The 24643-nt window shown below is 43.0% G+C and overlaps 1 protein-coding gene across 2 annotated transcripts in view; it reads right to left on the bottom strand.

The window, feature by feature from the left end:
• GRAMD2B (GRAM domain containing 2B) overlaps positions 1–24643 on the bottom strand; it is a 110723-nt gene that overhangs the window by 24326 nt on the left and 61754 nt on the right. For both annotated transcript variants that reach the window (XM_024757152.1, XM_024757153.1), the window contains exon 2: positions 1003–1122. In XM_024757152.1, coding sequence (XP_024612920.1) covers positions 1003–1122 — 120 coding nt within the window. The remainder of the gene's footprint in view (positions 1–1002; positions 1123–24643) is intronic.

Here is a 24643-nt window from a genome sequence, read left to right on the forward strand (position 1 = left end):
AAAAAAAAAAAAAAAAAAAAAAGTGAGATGCTTTAAAACAGTCATGCAGAAAAGATGGAGACAGAATTGGGAGTGATAGAATAGAAAAATCTGGGGGCAGAGTGAAGACTTATGCTTGATCCTGAGTGAGGTATAGATTTGCAGAGAAGCCGTGGGCTGGGTAGCCAGGAAGGAAGGGAAAAGCAGGAGTTATTTAATCATCCTTTAGCAGAGGACAAAAGACGTAGAAGGTAGGAGTTCTGACAGTTCTAATATGGGGAGGAGAGCTATTACTCCTCCACTTGGTGTGGATAAAATGGCCACAGTTACCTGTAATTGATCACTGGCTTAACCATTCTCTTTTAAGGGAAGAAAAGCAACTTGAAGTTCCTACTTCTTCCTTCCAAGTGAAAGCAAGCACATAATTGGTGCCCCTGAGAGTGACGGGGACCAGAGCTCCACATCTCAAACCGCCTGTCCCCTCACAGCCCCACGACCAAACTGAGCCCAGCTTCCAGCACCGGCCCCAGGAAATGGGCAGCCCAGGGAGATGTGCACACCCCGCCCGGGGATCCCAGGCAGGGTTTCCCTCCGCTCTTTTCCGTGGCTGCCAGGAAAGTGAGACAGCAGGTGTGCACACCCACAGGCCGAGCAGACAATCCAACCTGGGCGGCCTCAGCAGCAACCCTGGCAGCCTTTCCAGGTTCTTCTAACTCCATGCCAGAGAGGGGCCTACCCCAGCTTTATCATGTAGCAAAATCAGTGCTTTCAGAAAGGGGCAGAAATTCTGCAGAAGGCTGCAGTGGGAAGGAGAAGAGAGGCTGGCGGGAAGAGCTGAGAAAGGAAGGCAGGTGCCAGTGCCTGGATATCAAGGAAAAACACCCCACTTCTTTCTCAGGGGTGTCATCTGCTTGTAGGAGATCTTCACTGTTAACCATCACCATAAAACTAGAAACACCAGCTCCTCCCAGCAACCCCTCCTCCCCGAAAGGTGAAAAGAACAGAGTCAAGGTGAGGACTCACCGCAGGGAAATGATTCTCTTCGGGTCTGCAGGCTCGGTCTCGCTGGACAGAGCAGGGGACAGGGCTGCTGGCGACCTGCAGACCTTCTTTTTCTCCTCCACACCATTCTCAGCCTCTGAGCTGGAGAAAACACTTCACCTTAGATATCCAGAGTGGGGGGAGGGAAAAACGATGACGTGACCTCGCTTTCTGGAGAGTGGAATGATCTTCAATGCCCGGGACTGGCTGAAGGACAGCGGTGCCCTTTCCATCCCTCCATTCTGCCCCCTCAGCTGGTGCCCCAGGGGGTGGAGCTCTGGGTCATGCCTGCTCCAGATACACGTGCAGGTTTATGTGCAGGTAAATGTCCAACTTTGGAGGGACTTTCTGTCTCCCAGGTATGCGGCCCGTGGGCCCTGCGCTGCCTGGCTCTGCCCAGCCCAGCATGGAGGTGGAAGATCACCCAGAAGCTGGGAGGGCCCCTGACCTGTGCACGAGCTCACGTGCGGCCTCCTGCCAGCTGTGAGCCTTTCTGCTGGCCGCTCCCACCCCGTCTGTTTGCACTTACATCACTTATCATCTTTTGTTGTAGCTATATAGGTCCTGGTTTGGGTGCTTGCTAATTTCACCAAGCGCTTCTCTCAGCAATTACACTCTCTAATCCGCACCACCACCCAGGCTAGGTGGGAATTATTACTCCCATTTCACAGACTAGGAATCTGAGGCTCTCACATAGTGAATTTCTTGCCCGAGTTTGCAGAACTAATACCTGTCTGAGTTGGGATTCAAACTCAGGTCTGCCCATCCGAGAGGCCTTTGTGTACGTGCCCATTCTCATAGTTTCTTTCTTCGCATCCATCCACCCCCCAGCCACGCATCTACCCTCCGAGCCCTCTTACTAGCTCTTCAGTGTGGGAGCCCCAGGCTGGGGAGAAGAATCTCATTGATTTTTATACTGACCACGAGGTCTAGGATAGTGCGGGTATATAATCGCACTCAGTAGGCTTTTGGAAAACTATGTCTGACCTTGGTGAAAAAGGGAGTAGAGGAGACAGTAAATCAGAGGGTCAGCACGCTGAACCATTAACAGATGGAGGACGGCCAGTGCAGTGGACACAGGTGAGCTCCCTCAGTCTCGGGATCAGAGGAAACCATTTCAACATGGAAGGAGAGGAAGGAATGTGGCCAGGGAGAACACAAGGTGGTAGCATGGATCAGACCTTCTTTGGTGTCAGCCTGCACAGCAGAAGACTCACAAAACATACTTCTAGACCATGAGAACTCCACGGTGGCTGAGTGTAAAGGAAGACAGCATTGCTGTGACAGTTTAGCTAATTTTAATCCTAACTTACCACCCATTTGGTATCTTCACCTGCAAAAAACCTCGCAGGCAGGAAATGTTATTGGTTACTTGAACCTTTGTGGTTGCTTGCTTACCACTTTTCACAGCGCATGGAAATTCCAGCCCACATTGGGAGTCCTACTGTCGTGTCAAAATCAAAACCAGGTATGTCTGAAAGGTATCCAAGTAATAATCCCTACGAGTGGTTGATACTCTCATTCTGCATTTCTCCTTTTCTAGGTAGGTTAACATCTGAGGACATAGGCCCAACCTTCTATTTCTTCAGTTCTTTTCAAAGTACTTAAAGCACTTATGTACATTAAAAGGACTCAGTACATAAGTGAATTGCATTATGTGATAAAAGGTACATGGAAAGCCTTGAAACATTAAAATGAAAACATTGCTTTGGTTTAAAATAGAAGATTTATTTTGTTTATTTATTTATATTTTTTTGTGGTACGCGGGCCTCTCACTGTTGTGGCCTCTCCCATTGTGGAGCACAGGCTCTGGACGCGCAGGCTCAGTGGCCATGGCTCACGGGCCCAGCCGCTCTGCGGCATGTGGGATCTTCCCAGACCGGGCACGAACCCGTGTCCCCTGCATCGGCAGGCGGACTCTCAACCACTGTGCCACCAGGGAAGCCCTAGAAGATTTATTTTAATATCAAATTTATGGACTCCAAGAATTTAATTTAATTTATGGACTCCAAGAATTATAGAACTGTTAAGGGCCCTTTGAGCACATCCCTCTATCCCCCAAGACACACACATTACTCCTATTCTTCAAAAGCATAAGAAATCCACTCAAGTGAACTTATTTACAAAACAGAAACAGACTCACAGACATAGAAAATAAACTTACAGTTACCAAAGGGGATGGCAGTGGGGGCAGAGGGGTGGGTGGTGGAGATAAATTAGGAGTTTGGGATTAAGAGATTCACACTACTATACATAAAATAGGGGCTTCCCTGGTGGCGCAGTGGTTGAGAGTCCGCCTGCCAATGCAGGGGACGTGGGTTCGTGCCCCGGCCGGGAAGATCCCACATGCCGCGGAGCGGCTGGGCCCGTGAGCCATGGCCACTGAGCCTGCGTGTACGGAGCCTGTGCTCCGCAACGGGAGAGGCCACAACTGTGAGAGGCCCGCATACCACAAAAAAAAAAAAAAAAAAAAAAAAAAAAAAGGGGAGGGCCAAAACGGGGGGGGGCCCCAAACAAAAAAAAAAAAAAAAAAAAAAAAAAAAAAAAAACAACACGCACCTACTGTACAGCACAGGAAACTATGTTCGGTATCTTGTACTAACCCATAATGGAAAAGAATCTGAAAAAGTACACATATATGTGTGTGTATATATATAGATATATCTCTGAATCACTTTGCTGTACACCTGAATCTAACACAACACTGTAAATTAACTATACTTCAAGGAAAAAAAATGTTATCAAAAAAAGTAAATCAGAAAATCTCTTTAAAAAGTTTCTATAGGAGCCTTCATAGAAATGGGATACGGTGAGGACTGAGCTAATAATGGGAGTGTGCTTAGCTTTAACATGGATTGATTAGATTTAACAGTGTAGAGTGGCACAACCTTGTAAAAGCGATACTACAGTTTGCATTTATTTCTAATGGGCCTCTGGCTAGACTCTGGGGTTGGCTGGGATCAGAGCCAGTTTGTTCTTAAGTTGAATTCATTCTGATGCTTGACAATCCACCACCCCCTTGTCCATTGCAGCCCTACTTCTAAAGGTCAGTATACTGTCTACTTGACACCCAACTAACACCTAACACCTACCTAACACCATACACAAAAGTAAACTCGGGGCTTCCCTGGTGGCGCAGTGGTTGAGAGTCCGCCTGCCGAAGCAGGGGACACGGGTTCGTGCCCCGGTCCGGGAGGATCCCTCATGCTGCGGAGCGGCTGGGCCCGTGAGCCATGGCTGCTGACCCTGCGCGTCCGGAGCCTGTGCTCCGCAACGGGAGAGGCCACAACAGTGAGAGGCCTGCGTACCGCAAAAAACAAAAATAAAAACAAAAACAACTCAAAATGGATTAAAGACCTAAATGGAAGACCAGACACTATAAAACTCTTAGAGAAAAACATAGGAAAAACAGTTTGACATAAACCACAGCAAGATCTTTTTTTACCCCCCTCCTAGAGTAATGAAAATAACAAAATAAACAAATGGGACCTAATTAAACTTAAAAGCTTTTGCATAGCAAAGGAAATCATAAACAAGATGAAAAGACAACCCTCAGAATGGGAGGAAATAATTGCAAAGGAAGCAACAAAGGATTAATCTCCAAAATATACAAGCAGCACATGCAGCTCCATATCAAAAAAACAAACAACCCAATCCAAAAATGGGCAGAAGACCTAAATAGACATCTCTCCAAGGAGGACATACAGATGGCCAAGGGGCACATGAAAGGATGCTCAACATCACTAATTATTAGAGGAATGCATATCAAAACTATAGTTAGTTATCACCTCACACCAGTCAGAATGGCCATCATCAAAAATCTACAAACAACAAATGCTGGAGAGGGTGTGGAGAAAAGGGAACCGTCTTACACTATTGGTGGGAATGTAAACTGATACAGCCACTATGGAGAACAGTATGGAGGTTCCTTAAAAAACTAAAAATACAACTACCATACGACACAGCAATGCCCCTACTGGGCATATACCCTGAGGAAACCATAACTCAGAAGGACACATGTACCCCAATGTTCACTGCAGCACTATTTACAATAGCCAAGACATGGAAATAACCTAAATGTCCACAGACAGATGAATGGATAAAGAAGATGTGGCACATATATACAATGGAATATTAGCCATAAAAAGGAACGAAATTGGGTCATTTGTAGAGATGTGGATGGACCTACAGTCTGTCATACAGAGTGAACTAAGCCAGAAAGAGAAAAACAAATATCGTATATTAACGTGTATATGTGGAATCTAGAAAAATGGTACAGATGAACCTATTTGCAGGGCAGGAACAGAGATGCAGATGTAGAGAACAGACATGTGGACACAGGGTGGGAAGGTGAGGGTGGGCCGAATTGGGAGATTAGGATTGACATACATACACTACTATGCATAAAATAGATAGCTAGTGGGTACATGCTACAAAGCACAGGAAGCTCAGCTCGGTGCTCTGTGATGACCTAGATGGGTGGGACGGGGTGGGGGGAAGGAGGTCCAAGAGGGAGGGGATATATGTATACACAAAAAAAGAAAAAAGAAGCTCTAAAGGAAAAAACAGGCATGCTTTTACATAAGTTACTGTCCTTGGTAGATTAAGAAGGTTAAAGGAAAATGGATATAACTTTTCTTGAATAAATTTGGCTTATTAGATTTTGATATTAAAAAAAAAGTAGGCTCTAAGGGAAGATTGTCAATATTCTGAGTGGCAAGAAAAGCCACAGTCATTTTGTCGTTGCACCTTAGACGTCGAAATCTTCCTGTGGAACATAGCCACATCTAGATAAATACGAGCTTTTTCTTCTATTAAAATTATTTCCAATGTCTATCAAAATAATTTCTTCTACAGAATGTTTCTGACCCATAGTAGCCTGTAAAGCATGTATTTGGAATAATACTTGGAAAAGTAAATAGGTTTTTCAAAAAAAAAAAAAAGTTTCCACAAACCAGTCAAGTAAATTGAATACAATAAACTAAAAAAAAAAAAAAAGAAAGAAAGAAAAAGAAATCCACTCAAATGAACTTATTTACAAAACAGAAACAGACTCACAGACAGAAAATAAACTTATGGTAACCAAAGGGGATAGCAGTGGGAGCAGAAGGGTGGGTGGTGGAGATAAATTAGGAGTTTGGGATTAACAGATTCACACTACTATATATAAAATAAACAACACGTACCTACTGTATAGCACAGGGAACTGTATTCAATATCTTATAATAACCTATAATGGAAAAGAATCTGAAAAAGTACATATATATATCTGAATCACTTTGCTGTACACCTGAAACTAATACATTGTAAATTATACTTCAAGGGAAAAAAATGGTTAAAAGAAAGTAAATCAGAAAATCTCTTCAACAAGTTTCCACAAACTAGTCAAGTAAATTGAAATACAATAAGCCACAAAAAAAAAAAGAAATCCACGACTCCCTCTGTAAGTAGGGAGATGAAGTGTGTGTGTAACTTCAATAATCCACCTCAGCATTCATTCAAATATTTACGGAATTCTATGCAATGCAGGGGCAGATTCAGACTTAGAGGCAGCACGGTAGCTGTCCTGCACAGCACCCTTGAAGACTCAGAAAGAGCCATGCCCGGCCAGAAGCACTCATAAAAAGGTGCTGTCTGTCTGGATGTAGCCCTACCGACACAGGACTTGGCAGAGAAATGGTGCCCCTTGCTCTGGGCAGAAAGAGCCCAGCACCAAGGAGCAGAGGAAGCGAAGTGGCTGAATTTCAGCCCCTCCTTGCCCCGCCCTTCCTGGCCAGGCACTTGTGTGCAGTGCTGGGCACTCATCCCTCACCAAGTGGGTGGTCCTGATGCAGCGCCCCTAGCTTAGCACTGACAAGATTACAGAGCCTGCCTCTAGGTCAACCCACCCACACAATTGTCTTTCAATGACAGAGCATTCAGGTATGTGCAGATTAAAATGACTTTTTAAAAAACATCTTTATTGGAGTATAATTGCTTTACAATGGTGTGTTAGTTTCTGCTTTATAATAAAGTGAATCAGTTATACATATACATATGTTACCATATCTCTTCCCTCTTGCATCTCCCTCCCTCCCACCCTCCCTATCCCACCCATCTGGGTGCTCACAAAGCACCGAGCTGATCTCCCTGTGCTATGCGGCTGCTTCCCACTAGCTATCTATTTTATGTTTGGTAGTGTATATATGTCCATGCCACTCTCTCACTTTGTCACAGCTCACCCTTCCCCCTCCTCATATCCTCAAGTCCATTCTCTAGTAGGTCTGTGTCTTTATTCCCGTCTTACCCCTAGGTTCTTCATGAAATTTTTTTTCCCCTTAGATTCCATATATATGTGTTAGCATACGGTATTTGTCTTTCTCTTTCTGACTTACTTCACTCTGTATGACAGACTCTAGGTCCATCCACCTCACTACAAATAACTCAATTTCGTTTCTTTTTATGGCTGAGTAATATTCCTTTGTATATATGTGCCACATCTTCTTTATCCATTCATCCGATGATGTACAGAGTCTCCACCCTTCTCTTCCCTAGACTGGCTCCTGGTCTCCAGCACTGGTTCTGCCCTGGAAAGCCCTCCCCAGCGGGCACAAGCTCCACAGAGCCTCCCATCCCATCACCTCAGCTCTGCTGCTGCTGGCTCTATAACTCACTAGGCCCCTCATCAATTAATGATCCAACTACGGGAAGCAGGGAACTTCTGTTTTTTTCCACAGCACTCAGCTCAGCATTTTGCTCAGTGTGGTCATTTATCAGTGTTGACTGATGTGGGATTAATTCTGCAGCATCCAAATCAGAAGTGAAATTCATCAATGGGCCAATTCAACTTTAGGTTTTTGTTTACTCAAAGATGCTACGGAACTCAAGCAAGTTAATTCCCAACACAGGTGAGATGATTCCTGGAACACCCCTACCACGGAGGTCTTGTTGGCAGCAAACTGAAACTGCTAGGATCCGAAGAGCAGAGGCTCACCTGTGTTTGAGTGAGGAGGGCATAGGAGAAGAAACAGACCACTTTTGCAAGGCCTCTCAGTAACTTTAAAGTTACTGGCAGTGAAGCTGAACTCTCATTGACAAGGGAGATGAAATAACAGATCTCACTTAAGTCATGAAAATAAATCAGCTTGGGGGCTTCCCTGGTGGCGCAGTGGTTAAGAATCCGCCTGCCAATGTAGGGGACATGGGTTCGAGCCTTGGTCTGGGAAGATCCCACATGCCACGGAGCAACTAAGTCCATGAGCCACAACTACTGAGCCTGCGCTCTAGAACCCGTGAACCACAACTACTGAGCCCGTGAGCCACAACTACTGAGCCCACATGCCTAGAGCCCGTGCTCTACAAAGAGAAGCCAACGCAATGAGAAGTCCGTGCACTGCAACAGAGTAGCCCCGCTCACCGCAGCTAGAGACAGCCTGCTCACAGCGACGAAGACCCAACGCAGCCAAAAATAAATAAGTAAAATAAATAAATTTATTTTAAAAAATGAGTGACAGTTTTAAGGAAGCACAGAAGCAGCAGAAGATGCTGGGAACATGGGATCCACCTTCACTTGGCTTTGGCAGGTTATTTCTTCTCCTATCTCCAACCCAATGTAAGCATCAGTTATGGGCCCTGAAAGCTTCTAAGCAGGAATTTCAGAGCAGTGAGATAGACACACTTAAACCAACCAAGCCTGACTTTACCAACTAGGCAACAGCATTTTTATTACCAGCTAGGAAGTGCTGGTTTCAACAAGACACTGCCACACACTGTTGCACCACAATCTATAAGTAAAAAACAGGTTGGACAATCCCTATCAACAGTCCAATATTCCTCACTTCCTAGACGTCATTAGTCTGACGATGACTTGATTCAGATTTCACCATTTTTCAGAATTAGAATTCTTACATGGGGTCAACTATCATTCCTCCTGAAAAGAGTCTGAGTTAGAGTAAACTCAGCACTCCTCTGTTCTGTCATATCCATCTCCCAGGCCCCTTGCCTCTCCTGTTGAAGATGTGTTGTACGCAGGCATCATCACGTGTAAGTGATAATTAGGTTCTATCTCAGGTGAGTGAATAAGCTGTATTTCAGGTAGATGCAAACAAGTGCCTCACTGTGGTTCAGTCCAGGAAGCTGTGCTCCTTCCTAGTTACAACCTAGTTACAAACCTGTGCTTGTCTACCTTCAAGTTAAATTAGTCTAAGCTTAGGCATAACAAAGGTCACTAAACTCCTTTATGGTAGTACCAGTGAGATAGTTTTACACCCACTGTCATTTAAAAAACTCCCTGATTATCATTACTCAAAACCACAGTCTTGACCAACAAAGGTTAAGAAGTGACTTGAAGATAGGATATGTTTCACCAGAGGATCCCCAGAAGATAAAATCCTGGAAATGGGATGGAAACCCTGTACTGAAAACTAGGCTGCACCTGGACTCGCCAAGATCTGTAGCCTGAAAGACTCTTGTTTTTGGTGCGCTGCCCACTTGGTGGCTGCCTGGCTGGCAGGCAAGGGTGGCAATACTTGGGAAGCTGAGAGATGGGCTATAGGGACAGAGGAGGACTCTGGGGGCTGCTGGGCAGCAGCCATAGTAGAAACAGAGACAACACAGTCACCAAAAGCAGGAAGCAGAATGGGGTGCAGAAGGTGCAGGAACTGGTGATAGAGACCAGGACCTCTCCAAGACCCCTAAGCCTCTCCAACTGCAAAGTCAACTCAGTCTCCCAACTAGATTTTTCTAAATCAGGAAGAACAGTCTTTCATTTACAATTCTGATATAAGGATATCTTTGGAAATTTTACATTGTATTTATTGATCTACATATTTATTTCTGAATAGGTACTAGAAGCACAACAACACAATTCAAAAGTTACAACAAATCTCCCTCCTACCCACCCCTGTTCTATGCTGGCCCTGTTTCTCTCCAGAGGCACCTACTGTTCCCAGCTCCTGTGTGTACTTCCAGGGAGTCTGAATGCATATGAGTGTACTTTTAAGCACAAGTGATAGCATGTTATTCTAGACACCCCCCGCCCCCTTTTTGGAAACTAACTTGGTGTTCTTTCCCTATTAGTACCATAGAGCTTCCTCGTTCTTTTTAATGACTGCATAGAGTTCCACTGTAATGGCTTACAAAATTTAACCAGTTCCTTATGGATGGGCATTTAGGTGATTTCAGTCTTATCACTAATACAGACAACACTGCAAAGAATGTCCTTATGTTTTATTATGTGTGAATATATCCCTAGGATAACTTCCTGGAAATGAAACTGCTGTGTTAAAATGTACACAAATTAAAGAAAAATTTATAGTTATTGCCAAATTGCCTTTAGTAAAAGGTTTTGTGACCCACACCCATAATATGTAGCAGTGTTTACACATTCTTACTAAAGTGTTACACTTAAAAAACAATTCAGGGACTCCCCTGGTGGTCCAGTGGTAAAGAATCCACCTTCCAATGCAGGGGACGTGGATTCGATCCCTGGTCGGGGAACTAAGATCCCACATCCTGTGGGGCAACTAAGCCAGCACACCACAACTACTGAGCTCGTGCACCTCAACTAGAGAGCCCATGCGCTCTGGAGCCTGTGCGCCACAACTAGAAAGAGAAAACCCGCACGCCACAACTAGAGAGAAGCCCACGTGCTGCAACTAGAGAGAAACCCGAGCAGACCGCGAGCCGTAATGAAAAAGATCCTGTGTGCGGCGACTAAGTCCTGATGCAGCAAAAAATAAGTAAATAAATAGAAGAAAAAAATAAATGAAATAAATATTTTTTAAAACCCCAAAAAACAATTCAGAGTGCTTAGTAGAGTACCTAGCACATAGAATAACAATTTTACCAATGATTAGTGTTAAACTTTTTGACCTCTACATATCTAAGAGGTAAAAAAAAAAAAAAAGTCCCATTATAGTTTTGATTTACATCTCTCTCCTGATGAGTAAGGTTGAGTGTATTTTCTTATATTTAAGAGTGTTTTTAATTTCCTGTTTTGTAAATTAGCTGTTCGTATGTACATTATGCCAATTTTTCTAATGCGTTGCTGATTGAAACATTCAGGGAAAACAATTCTTATAACTGCATCACCAATTCTTGGCAATATCCTAGAATTGACTTTTTAAATAAATAAACATTTAGAAAAGTTAAATGGATATTAGGGCCCAGCATAATGTTAAAATAAAATGTTAATGACAAATTAAGTTTCTCTTTTTTCTTGATAGGCTTACTGGCAGATTTTTTAAAAAAGGAATGCCGAAAACACAGTATTCTTTGGTTTTGTCAAAACCTGTGATGAAAACCCAAAAGGCTTCCCAGTCCAGGATGGAGAACAGGAGCACAGATGTTTGCCTCTCCTTTCCGAGGCCTGTTAAGATGAAGATTTATAAAAGAAGTAGTAATCCTGCTTACAATTATGGTGGGAAACCATCAGCAGAAGAGTAATTTCCCCAAATTTCTGAAAAATGGAAAGTAGAAAGTAAATATTAACTCATGCAGCAAAGCAGAGGAAGCTGTATTTCAGAATTTGGGTATAAGTGGAAGATAAGAGAATACTGATCTGTTTGACAGAGTCCAATAAGGTGCTATAGGAGGAGGATGTAAGAAGTTGCCGAAAACATTAGACTAAATTAAAGGTGTGTGTGTGTGAGAAATTTCTGCCCACCTCTCACCTTGCCCACACCCCCATCCTCAAGACACAAATGGCAGACAGTCAACTACTTAGCTTGTGAGGAAAACATATCAGAAGGGTTGTCAATTTAAAAAACTGAATAACTTAGCTGCAGAAAATCAGGGTACCTAAGAAGGGGGCTGGAACTCCAGAGTAAATCCCTTCTCTTCCTTCCATTTTGAATAAAGTGGTCCCAAGCTAAGTATCAACTCCCTATTCATATTCTTCCAAAACTACTCTAATCCCTTATTTTTTCCCTCTAGTCCCTCATTCTTAAATATGAAATGACAGCAAAGGATTGCCAGACCCTTGAAGAAAATCTGAAGTCTTAAAGAAAAGACCAAGATAAACAAGAAAGTAAAACCCTTAGAAAATTGACTTCAGAAAACAGAAGGAAACAAACAAGCAAACAAGAAAAACAAAACACCCAAACCTTCTAATTAATATCTTCAGAAAGAAGATAGAACTCCTAAAACAGATCACAATATTATGGAAAAGGAAACCTTCCTTGACTCCTCAGTTCTCTCAGAGTCCAAATCCCTAATAGCCTACATGGTACTTCATGACCTGCCCTGTCTGCCCCATCTCATCTCTCTGACCCCCTTTTCTCACTCCACGCTCCCACAAGAAAATCTGTGCACTGGTTATTCCCTCTGCCTGGAACGCTGTTGCCCCCATAAAGCCATGTGGCTCTCTCCCTCTTTTCCTTTGAGTTTTTACTCAAATATTACCTTCTCAACGAGACCTATTTATTTAATCAAAGGGTTGGAAAATAGCATCAAGATACAGAAATTCAAAAGAGAGAAAAAGTAAGAGGGAAACACAAGACATGTTTAAGCCAGGCACTTTTTTTTTTTAATCTTTATTGGAGTATAATTGCTTTACAATGGTGTGTTAGTTTCTGCTGTGTAACAAAGTGATTCAGTTATACATATGTTCCCATATCTCTTCCCTCTTGCGTCTCCCTCCCTCCCACCTTCCCTATCCCACCCCTCTAGGTGGTCACAAACCACCGTAAGCCAGGCACTTTTATATCAAATGAGCAGGAATTCTAAACAGGAAAAAAAGGAGAAGTTATTATTAAAGAAAAAACAGGAGTGGTAAAAAGTGAAAGAAGGGCAGAGGTTACTAATTTCTTATTCTCAAAAGTTGGGAGTCAAATTAATTTAACAAGAGATTTAGGTCAACGTGTTATTTAAAGAGGCAAATGTATGAAAATAGGAAGGAGAAAGACTGATATGCCTATTTAAATTGGGGAGGAGGAAGAGAGGGAAGCAGGGCGTTACTATAAGTGAGTTGACTCGTATGTTCCATTAAAACAGGAAGTTGAAAAAAAAACAGAAAGTTGAGACAGAAAGTTTAGAATATGTAAGCAAGAAAGGGCAGGATGAATACATTTTTATAGATAATGAAGTACCACTACCACTAAAATCAGGCATAGTTAAAACCAATGGTGGAGGGGGGGCAGATGAAAAACCTAGCATTTTTTTTCTGGAGTAAGGCAGCAGAAAGAAGCAAATTAAATTGTTGTGAAGTTTGATTCCTAATGAGAAAGCGCTGCTTTGAGACTTCATTTGGTTGGCAGTAGGGATTAATTGAAGATTTTTAGACAGAAGGAATGAAATGATGAGGATGAGATATTATTCAGTGTCCACCTCTTCCTGTACCTGCATCACGAGAGGCCTGATGAGATATGTGCTCCTGGAGGGTTACACTCGCATCAGTGTGTAAGAATGGGGATGTGCTGGGATGGAGACTAGAGTCAGAAAATGCAGAGGCAGATGTGGGGAGGAGTTTGAAGGCAGGAAGTAGACACGGCACTGGAGAGATAATCCAGGGATAACACCAGGATGGGTGGGAGAGCAAGCACTGGAGAGCAACATTCAAGATAACCCAGAGGTTATCTGGGGAATGGAGATTAGCACCACCGTGCATAGTTACAGGGAACACAAGAGGAAAGTTATGTTTGGTGGGAGGGACTTTGCAAATCTAGTCTGAGATATAATAGACACATATTGTTAGCAGGTAAAAAACTGTATTTGAAAACCAGAAGAGCCCAAAGAACAACAAAAAGATACTGTCCTTGCAGAGGAAGGGCTCTGCCAGTTGGAAACGATTTCTGTCGAGTCCCAAGCACGTTGCAATAGCAGAGAGCAGTGCCTAAATCTCAGCTGCAATACCAGGGCTGGAGGAATGGCTTAGCACAGCCATCAGTGGCCCCAACGTGCCCCTTTAACCTGATCCCATGAACAATCATGTGATTCATTTCTACCTTCTTTATATCTACTCCCAATTCTGTTTTCCTAAATCATTGCTTTTCCTTCAAAGCTTAAGGCAACTCACGTAACTCCGAAGAGTATTCAAATATCAGGATTCTGATTCTGAAGAGACAGAAACCCAACTCAAACTGGTTTATGTTTTTGTTTTTTTTTAATAAAAACCACCCACAAGGGCTTCTGTCACTGCTTTAAGATGAAGTCAACAGCAGAGAACAGCTGCAGCTGCAGACGTGTCCCCTCAACATCGGGAACATTCAGCAGTGGTCTCCAGGGTCTCCCTCTCCAAGTCTTCTGGGACAATCAATGCCCCCATTCATCCTCTTAAGACACTGCTTCCATTATGTCATGCCCCTGCTCCAGAACCAACAATGGCTTTCTATTGAGCATCACAGTGAGGTCTCTGGTTATGAGTCAAGACCCTCCAGAGTTTTGCAGTCTCCCTCTACTTTCTAAAAAGAGTTCTCCATTCCAGCCATGTTGGTCTTCTCACCATAGCCTCACTTACATCGTGTTTCATCCTCCCTCTGTGTGTGGCTCTTGGCTCCTCTAGCCTGGACTGTCCTCTCTGTGCCTTCTTTTTTTTTTTTAATTTTATTTATTTATTTATTTATTTTTGGCTGTGTTGGGTCTTCGTTTCTGTGCGTGGGCTTTCTCTAGTTGCAGCAAGTGGGGGCCACTCTTCATCGCGGTGTGCGGGCCTCTCACTGTCGCGACCTCTCTTGTTGCAGAGCACAAGCTCCAGACGCACAGGCTCAGTAGTTGTGGCTCACGGGCCTAGCTGCTCCATGGCATGTGGGATCTTCCCAGACCAGGGCTCGAAGCCGTGTCCCCTGCACTGGCAGGCAGATTCTCAACCACTGCGCCACCAGGGAAGCCCCTGTGCCCTCTTAACTACCCACAACTATCCATTGTCCCATGCCCAGGACATGTCCAGTTACACCCCCTCTTGATACCAGCCCCCATCTCTTTACTTCCAATGTCTGGATATAAGAAATTATGCAATTAATACTTGTTGACTGGACAACTTTGAGTATACATGGGGTTCGGAACAATAATCAGCATTTGAAAAAGGGCTTGGGCTAAAAATTTTATCTCAAGACCTATGTAGTAAACTCCTTCCCCAGTGTGACTTACAAGTCCTACTGGAAGAGGGCCGTGCTGAAGGTAGAAGAGGGGTATAAAGGTCGGTATAAAGGTCGTCTTTCCACTTTCCCTTTCACTGAATCAGCATTGTGTGCATACTTATCTTTCAAACTGACCATTAGTTAGGTGAGTAATAATTTGAAACTATATGGAAACTTGAATAGACTGTCTTCATTGCTGGAAGAAACAACAGTCGTAAGCAAAATCATAATCAAACTAAATAACTTCTCAGTAGTGGTATTTTGAGGCCAAGCACAATTGGAAAACAACAAAGGAAAATGACGAGAAAATGCATCAAGGAGACAGCAATTGACTTTTCCAATTTCCAGGAAAGGTAGATTGACGCCGCTGATAGTTCCGCTTTGTTATTTACACCCTCAGCATGTAAATAGGATTTTGTAGAATGCATTGCTCAGTAGGAACAAAGTTTCTAAAAATATATATCTCCTTCAAGCTAGTAATTTTCTCAGGGGCAAGGCCTTTAAATATTTTTTGTATTTCTATCTCCACACCTTTTTTGAAGGTGTTCTTCCACCAGCAACTGCTGAATGTCAGATTAAGCCGCCTTTCATGTACCTAAGATACATTAGAGGAGATCTAATTAAGGCTTTTGGCCAAAAGGGAGTGTTTGGGAAAGACCTAGATTTTAAAAGTGTAATGAGGGACTTCCCTGGTGGTCCAGTGGGTAAGACTCTGCACTCCTGATGCAGGGGGCCTGGGTTCGATCCCTGATTGGGGAACTAGATCCCACGTGCACGCCGCAACTAAGACGCCCGCATGCCACAACTAAGAGCTGGTGCAGCCTAAATAAATAAATATTTAAAAAATAATAAAAATTAAAAAAGTGTAATGAGAAACTTACCAAAACAGAAAGATAAGAATGCAAAAGGCTGGGGCGTGAAATCCAGGAACAAAGTTTTTTAAGAGGAAGTACAATATTAACAGATCGTCAGCTATTATGGCAAATATTCAAAATATCATAAACATCAAAATAAGACTGAAAGGTACCTCAGGTACTGTAGATTAAGCACACACATAAAAAACAAAACCCACTGTCAAAACAACCCCATTAAAACCCAGAATAAAAAAATGTTAGGATCTCTAATTTTGGGTTTTTCAGAAGTAAGTGGAATCCATCACAGAAATGATCCATTTGGAGCCCCATTTTAAAGGAACAGAGGATCAAGAATAGCACAAAATTGGGAGGATGAGGATTTCAGGCAAAATTCATAAAAACTTTACAGTATGCAAAGAAGGACAAAAAAAAGAACAAGTAACTTGTATATCAGGATTGCCAATAAGAAGGTATTTGTAGTATAAGAACCTGGGAAGTGAGTAGGAATACAAGGAACTGAGTGTCTGAGGTGCTGTCCTTACAGCTGGAGGGATGAGGGTGAGGCTGAGCAGAGAAACTGAGTCCTGAACTGAGGCTCAGCTTTATGAAAATGCTACTCCTGAGAAAATGGTTGTGTATTTTCTTTTTTTCTTTATAAATTTATTTATTTACATACTTAAATTTTTGGCTGCATTGGGTTGTCTTTGCTGCACGCAGGCTTTCTCTAGTTGTGGCGAGCGGGAGCTACTCTTTGTTGCGGTGCACGGGCTTCTCACTGTGGTGGCTTCTTGTTGCAGAGCTTGGGCTATAGGCACGTGGACTTCAGCAGTTGCGGCATGAAGGCTTCAGTAGTTGTGGCTCGCGGGTTCTAGAGCGCAGGCTCAGTAGTTGTGGCGCACGGGCTTAGTTGCTCCATGGCAGGTGGGATCTTCCCAGACCAGGACTCGAACCCGTATCCCCTGTATTGGCAGGCGGATTCTTAACCATTCCGCCACCAGGGAAGTCTGTTGTGTATTTTCTGATAGAGGGGTACTAGAAGAGAGTCATGTCACGGGGACCCAACTTAGAGGTACTCTTCCAGGAAAAAGAAGGAATGAGGGGGCTTCCCTGGTGGCGCAGTGGTTGAGAGTCCGCCTGCCGGTGCAGGGGACATGGGTTCGTGCCCCGGTCCGGGGAGATCCCACGTGCCGCGGAGCGGCTGGTCCCGTGAGCCATGGCCGCTGAGCCTGCGCGTCCGGAGCCTGTGCTCCGCAACGGGAGAGGCCGCAGCGGTGAGAGGCCCGTGTACCGCAAAGAAGGAATGAGGACCCTTTTCCTTTTCCAGCAAAAGGAAAAGGGACGAGGGAGAGACACCCCAAAGGGAGACAGTCCTAGTAAACTTCATGGACAGAACAGTCGTTTGTCTTCATAGAAATTCCTCTTGAGTTAGACTTCCTTTCTCTTGTTACCATACCTACGGTAATAACTTTTACTTGGAGAGAGAGACAGAATGTATCATGTCAGAAATACATGTATTTAGCCAGAAGGGAATATTTTACCTATTAATAGCACAGTAATGTTTAAGGTTAAAGAAAACAGTAAAAATACCCAAGGCCATCAGAGCCAACTTGGGAAGAGAGAAATGTTTGCTTCTGTTTTGAGGAGCCCTGGTCCCCGTGGAGACGAGCTGCACTACTTTGGCCCTTAGCTGTTGCAGGAGGCGTTTGGACTTGACGCACTGGAGATATGAGCTGTCTCCCACCACCCTGGCTGCCATCTGTGATGACTTAAGTGCTTTCTTTCCTCTATACCCTTCATTTCCTGGAACTCTGTCTTTGTGTTCCACGTGGGGGGAAACAAAAAGATCAAATGCCAGAGAGCCGAAAGACCGAGGTACGTAGGCACTGCAGCAGAGTTAAAAGTTTCCACAAGAGTCCAGAATAGCACCAGGGAGCCATCCAGAAACCCGTGTCTCCTTTGTTTTCCCCACACAAACTTGGCAGTACCATTTCCTGACTCCTGTACTCTGATCTCATTGCATGTGTATGAGGACAGCTCAGGATGTGCTGTGTAGGAATTTCCCAGAGGTCAGTTTCACACCTTATGCCACATCATCCCCAGTGATCAAAATGGACATGGAATCTCATGGATGTTATTAGCACACATGACAATTCTCTTTGCTTGAACGCTAAGAGTAATATTATTGAAACTCAGGATTTCCTTTCTAATGAAAAATTAATGGGACTCAATTTCTAAAGAAGAGAGGTACTATCACTTTTTTAAAATGGGATAACTCTACGTTAGAGAAAACAATCTTCTGTAAAAGGCTTTGGTTTAACCAAAACACTTCCAAACTAGATACACTCAAGGAAAGAACAGTTCATGCTACCCTATGGCAGAAAATAAAACAGTACATTTTTAGTTATTTCAATATGGAATTAATTCCATAATTATATCATATCATATGATATAAATAATATATCATATATCAGAATATTATTTATATCATAAAAATCATACATGATATATCATTATATAGAATTGATATTATATATATCAAAATATGGAATAATTGTAGAACTAAGAACTCTACTGAAAAGAAATGTTTATCCTAGCATTTTAATGACAGCTAACTTTCACAGGATAGAAGAATTATAATTAATGTAATTTATACATGATAATTAGTACCTCTTTCAAGGAAGTAAGCAGTAAGTCTAATAAATCTTATATCTGATATCCTTATTTCCTGTCCTTTATTTCTCCCACTACAAATATGCATTTTCTCTACCTGTCCTAAAATATATATATATATATATATATAAATCTTTGGAAGACATCTATTCTTGACCCCTTCCCTCTTCCTTGCCACTCCTTCCTACTGGGTTTTCTAGATGACTTTACACTTGCATTGCTGTTCTCAAAGAGCATTCACACCCATACCATGATACTGATACCATACTAGCCCTCATGCCAACCTTATGAGGCAGGTATGTAAGACAGGTGTTATCCATATTTCATAAATAAGGAAACTAAGTTGAGAGCTTTGAGCGACCAAAGAATAATAAGCTAACTGCTCTCATACTTTGACTATCTGTCTCCTACCAAACCTAGTCAGACACCAAGACCTGTGGATTTCTACCTCCTTAACATTTTCCAGTTATACCCCCTCCTGCTCTTTCGCAGTTCTGTCGCGTTAGCTAGGGTCCTCAGTGTCTCTCGCCTGGACCCCTAAACCTCCCCACCTCATCTGAATGATATGCAACATTTCCTCTGTCCATCTCACACCTCCTTCCATCTATATGGAAAATCACTTTGCCCTGTGATCTTTGAAAAGCCCAAATATGATATGATATTCACATCATCTCCCCAACCCCACCCCATTTAAAACCCTTTTGGTTCTCCATTACCTACAGGATAAAGCTGAATTTGATTCTTTCTGCAATCTGGAACCTCCTCACTGGCATTTAACCTCTTGCCATGTTTTGCCCAGCCCTGTGCTTGGGCTGCCCAAGCCCTCTCTTGTGGCCTTGGTAAGCACTGGTCATCTTCCAGGATTTAGCTCTGGCTGGGGCCTTCTCCTATAGGAAGCCTTTTCCAACACTCTTTGTGCCCTGAGGACTGACCCTCCTTTATCTAATGTTTCTCCCCAGTACCCTCAAAGGTATGATTGCCATGGAAACTGTATGCTTTAATATGGGGTTTGTTTAAGAATTATGAATGGGCTACAATTTGCTCATCTTTACTCTCCTTAGAGCACCAGACCAGGACTCGAACCCGTATCCCCTGTATTGGCAGGCGGATTCTTAACCATTCCGCCACCAGGGAAGTCTGTTGTGTATTTTCTGATAGAGGGGTACTAGAAGAGAGTCATGTCACGGGGACCCAACTTAGAGGTACTCTTCCAGGAAAAAGAAGGAATGAGGGGGCTTCCCTGGTGGCGCAGTGGTTGAGAGTCCGCCTGCCGGTGCAGGGGACATGGGTTCGTGCCCCGGTCCGGGGAGATCCCACGTGCCGCGGAGCGGCTGGTCCCGTGAGCCATGGCCGCTGAGCCTGCGCGTCCGGAGCCTGTGCTCCGCAACGGGAGAGGCCGCAGCGGTGAGAGGCCCGTGTACCGCAAAGAAGGAATGAGGACCCTTTTCCTTTTCCAGCAAAAGGAAAAGGGACGAGGGAGAGACACCCCAAAGGGAGACAGTCCTAGTAAACTTCATGGACAGAACAGTCGTTTGTCTTCATAGAAATTCCTCTTGAGTTAGACTTCCTTTCTCTTGTTACCATACCTACGGTAATAACTTTTACTTGGAGAGAGAGACAGAATGTATCATGTCAGAAATACATGTATTTAGCCAGAAGGGAATATTTTACCTATTAATAGCACAGTAATGTTTAAGGTTAAAGAAAACAGTAAAAATACCCAAGGCCATCAGAGCCAACTTGGGAAGAGAGAAATGTTTGCTTCTGTTTTGAGGAGCCCTGGTCCCCGTGGAGACGAGCTGCACTACTTTGGCCCTTAGCTGTTGCAGGAGGCGTTTGGACTTGACGCACTGGAGATATGAGCTGTCTCCCACCACCCTGGCTGCCATCTGTGATGACTTAAGTGCTTTCTTTCCTCTATACCCTTCATTTCCTGGAACTCTGTCTTTGTGTTCCACGTGGGGGGAAACAAAAAGATCAAATGCCAGAGAGCCGAAAGACCGAGGTACGTAGGCACTGCAGCAGAGTTAAAAGTTTCCACAAGAGTCCAGAATAGCACCAGGGAGCCATCCAGAAACCCGTGTCTCCTTTGTTTTCCCCACACAAACTTGGCAGTACCATTTCCTGACTCCTGTACTCTGATCTCATTGCATGTGTATGAGGACAGCTCAGGATGTGCTGTGTAGGAATTTCCCAGAGGTCAGTTTCACACCTTATGCCACATCATCCCCAGTGATCAAAATGGACATGGAATCTCATGGATGTTATTAGCACACATGACAATTCTCTTTGCTTGAACGCTAAGAGTAATATTATTGAAACTCAGGATTTCCTTTCTAATGAAAAATTAATGGGACTCAATTTCTAAAGAAGAGAGGTACTATCACTTTTTTAAAATGGGATAACTCTACGTTAGAGAAAACAATCTTCTGTAAAAGGCTTTGGTTTAACCAAAACACTTCCAAACTAGATACACTCAAGGAAAGAACAGTTCATGCTACCCTATGGCAGAAAATAAAACAGTACATTTTTAGTTATTTCAATATGGAATTAATTCCATAATTATATCATATCATATGATATAAATAATATATCATATATCAGAATATTATTTATATCATAAAAATCATACATGATATATCATTATATAGAATTGATATTATATATATCAAAATATGGAATAATTGTAGAACTAAGAACTCTACTGAAAAGAAATGTTTATCCTAGCATTTTAATGACAGCTAACTTTCACAGGATAGAAGAATTATAATTAATGTAATTTATACATGATAATTAGTACCTCTTTCAAGGAAGTAAGCAGTAAGTCTAATAAATCTTATATCTGATATCCTTATTTCCTGTCCTTTATTTCTCCCACTACAAATATGCATTTTCTCTACCTGTCCTAAAATATATATATATATATATATATAAATCTTTGGAAGACATCTATTCTTGACCCCTTCCCTCTTCCTTGCCACTCCTTCCTACTGGGTTTTCTAGATGACTTTACACTTGCATTGCTGTTCTCAAAGAGCATTCACACCCATACCATGATACTGATACCATACTAGCCCTCATGCCAACCTTATGAGGCAGGTATGTAAGACAGGTGTTATCCATATTTCATAAATAAGGAAACTAAGTTGAGAGCTTTGAGCGACCAAAGAATAATAAGCTAACTGCTCTCATACTTTGACTATCTGTCTCCTACCAAACCTAGTCAGACACCAAGACCTGTGGATTTCTACCTCCTTAACATTTTCCAGTTATACCCCCTCCTGCTCTTTCGCAGTTCTGTCGCGTTAGCTAGGGTCCTCAGTGTCTCTCGCCTGGACCCCTAAACCTCCCCACCTCATCTGAATGATATGCAACATTTCCTCTGTCCATCTCACACCTCCTTCCATCTATATGGAAAATCACTTTGCCCTGTGATCTTTGAAAAGCCCAAATATGATATGATATTCACATCATCTCCCCAACCCCACCCCATTTAAAACCCTTTTGGTTCTCCATTACCTACAGGATAAAGCTGAATTTGATTCTTTCTGCAATCTGGAACCTCCTCACTGGCATTTAACCTCTTGCCATGTTTTGCCCAGCCCTGTGCTTGGGCTGCCCAAGCCCTCTCTTGTGGCCTTGGTAAGCACTGGTCATCTTCCAGGATTTAGCTCTGGCTGGGGCCTTCTCCTATAGGAAGCCTTTTCCAACACTCTTTGTGCCCTGAGGACTGACCCTCCTTTATCTAATGTTTCTCCCCAGTACCCTCAAAGGTATGATTGCCATGGAAACTGTATGCTTTAATATGGGGTTTGTTTAAGAATTATGAATGGGCTACAATTTGCTCATCTTTACTCTCCTTAGAGCATAAGCCCCGGAGGGCAGGGTCCGGGTCTTATCTCTGTATGGGGTGTTGGGGGGGAGGGGAGGTGCTCTACTCATTTCCCTTAAGTATTTCATGTTCCTTCTACCAGAACCAGAGGCCAGGCGTTCCGATTTCTAGCCCAGAGTCCTTTTTGACTGCACCACACCTTATAAATAGCGACAGGAAGGGATGTACTTCACTGTGAATTCCTGGACTCAGGAAGACTGGCATGGGAAAGGCCAAAGAAGTTTTCTGCTGGGGGTTGGGTCATGTTTTGGCAAACTTAAACTAGTCAGGGGCAGTTTCAGTGAGGCCATGGCCTGCCCTTCCAATCCTGCCAGACAAAGATCTGACAAACTGATCCTGCAAATGTTGGGGGCAAAGAAGAAACACTTCCACTAAAGAAGCGTCACCATTTCACTCACTAAACGGGCTGAAAGGTAATGGAGTCTGCCTTAGGAAGGCCAAATGAGCTGTCATTATTGCTGGGAGGGGCCATTACACCTTAGCTGGCTTTACTGTAAGAGTTTAAAGGGCAACGCTTGGTTATTGCAGATTCCGAGAAACAGGAAGAAAACAGGATTGCTCTTCTTCATTTTATGCCTCTGAACTGGATAAGCCTCCGGGAGAAGAATCACTTCCATGATCTGTGGCTTTCTAAGAGTAGTCCAATGCACAGTTTCTGGGAGTGGCGTCTTCATCAGGGATATTTATCATATTTCAGTGTCTTAGTAAGAGCCTGGTTTTCTCTCCTCCACACCAGGTCCTCGCTCTCACAGCATGTGTTACAGAGCTGCACTGCACAGAGCTGTTCTCTGTCACATCAAACTTGATTTTAGAAAACACATTGTTTTTTCATTAAAAAAACTGGGGTTAAAAAAAAAAAAAAAAACTGGGGTTAAAGGAGCTTAGAAAAATGTATGCATTTTCTATTTGACCAATGAAGCTAGGTGGTGTTGACAAGAGGAATAGTGGCAATGTTTGACGATCAGGCATATATTTCATCAGAAAAACTCAGACTGTCTACGTCTTGTGATTAATACTTAATTCACATCATAGATGAGTAATCAAAGGTACCCACTTACTTTCATAAATGATTACAAAAATTTCCAACCACCTACTATGAAAATATTATGACACAGAGGAGGAAGAATGATTATCTACTCATGGCCCATCCTGTTTCACCTGTATCTCTGCACACTCCTCCCACCCCATAATTACTTTAAAACACATCCCATTACCTTCACGTCTGTAATTATTGCAATATGTAGCTCTAAAATATGAGGACTTTTTAAAAAAAGATAAGCACAATACCAGTAACAAACTCAAAAAGGATTAGCAATTATAATTAACCAAAAAACATGTGAAATCTAGCTGTTCTTTGGGGAAGGTTTTAGCATTACAAATTATTATTGAAGAATAGTGGGGCAATTCTAAGAGATGCCAACTTGGTATACTGATTTGGAGCTGTAGGCACTTGAAGAACAGCAAATGCAGGGAGAGGGTTTCTCTCAATGTCACATATCTGCCTAAAGACAGATCCTCCTGAAGGAACTCAGTTGTCATAAATCCCCTCCCCAAGTTTCATCAACCAGGGAGGATGGACTCTTATCACAGAGAGGAGACTAGGAGCTCAAACCATACCTAGACACAAACTGTCAAAACTATCATACCTCCCCTTTATTCTATGTGCCCTTCACCTTTCCTAAAAATCATTTACTCTCCCCTGAGAGGCCTATATCTTCTCTCCTCTTTGTTTATTAAGATGGCATTTAGTCCTAAATTCTATAGCCACCTGGAGTTACGCATTTTCCCCCGGGGAATCTCCCATGTATACATGAGATATACATGTTAATAAACTTCTGTTTGCTTTTCTCTTGTTAATCTGCCTTGTATTAATTACAGGGGTCTCGGCTAAGAACTCACAAGGGTAGAGGGGAAATTATTTTTCTTGCTGTTCAGTATTTAGGACTACAGTGGACTAAATCATCTCTGAAACAGAGCTGAATATTTGAGCATCCAATATGGGATTTGGGAGAGTTCATACTCCCTGTATGAGTCCACATGGCTGTCGCCAGCTTGGCAATAGAAGATACCCACCTTGGTATCTCCAATTGCTGGGGGTGCCTTTTCTCTTGGGAGCCTAGCTGCCCTGGTTACTCTGGGGAGAGGCAGAAACA

Source organism: Neophocaena asiaeorientalis, unplaced genomic scaffold (genome assembly GCF_003031525.2).
Source record: "Neophocaena asiaeorientalis asiaeorientalis breed wild unplaced genomic scaffold, Neophocaena_asiaeorientalis_V1.1 scaffold149, whole genome shotgun sequence".
In the NCBI taxonomy this organism is placed as follows: Eukaryota; Metazoa; Chordata; class Mammalia; order Artiodactyla; family Phocoenidae; genus Neophocaena; species Neophocaena asiaeorientalis.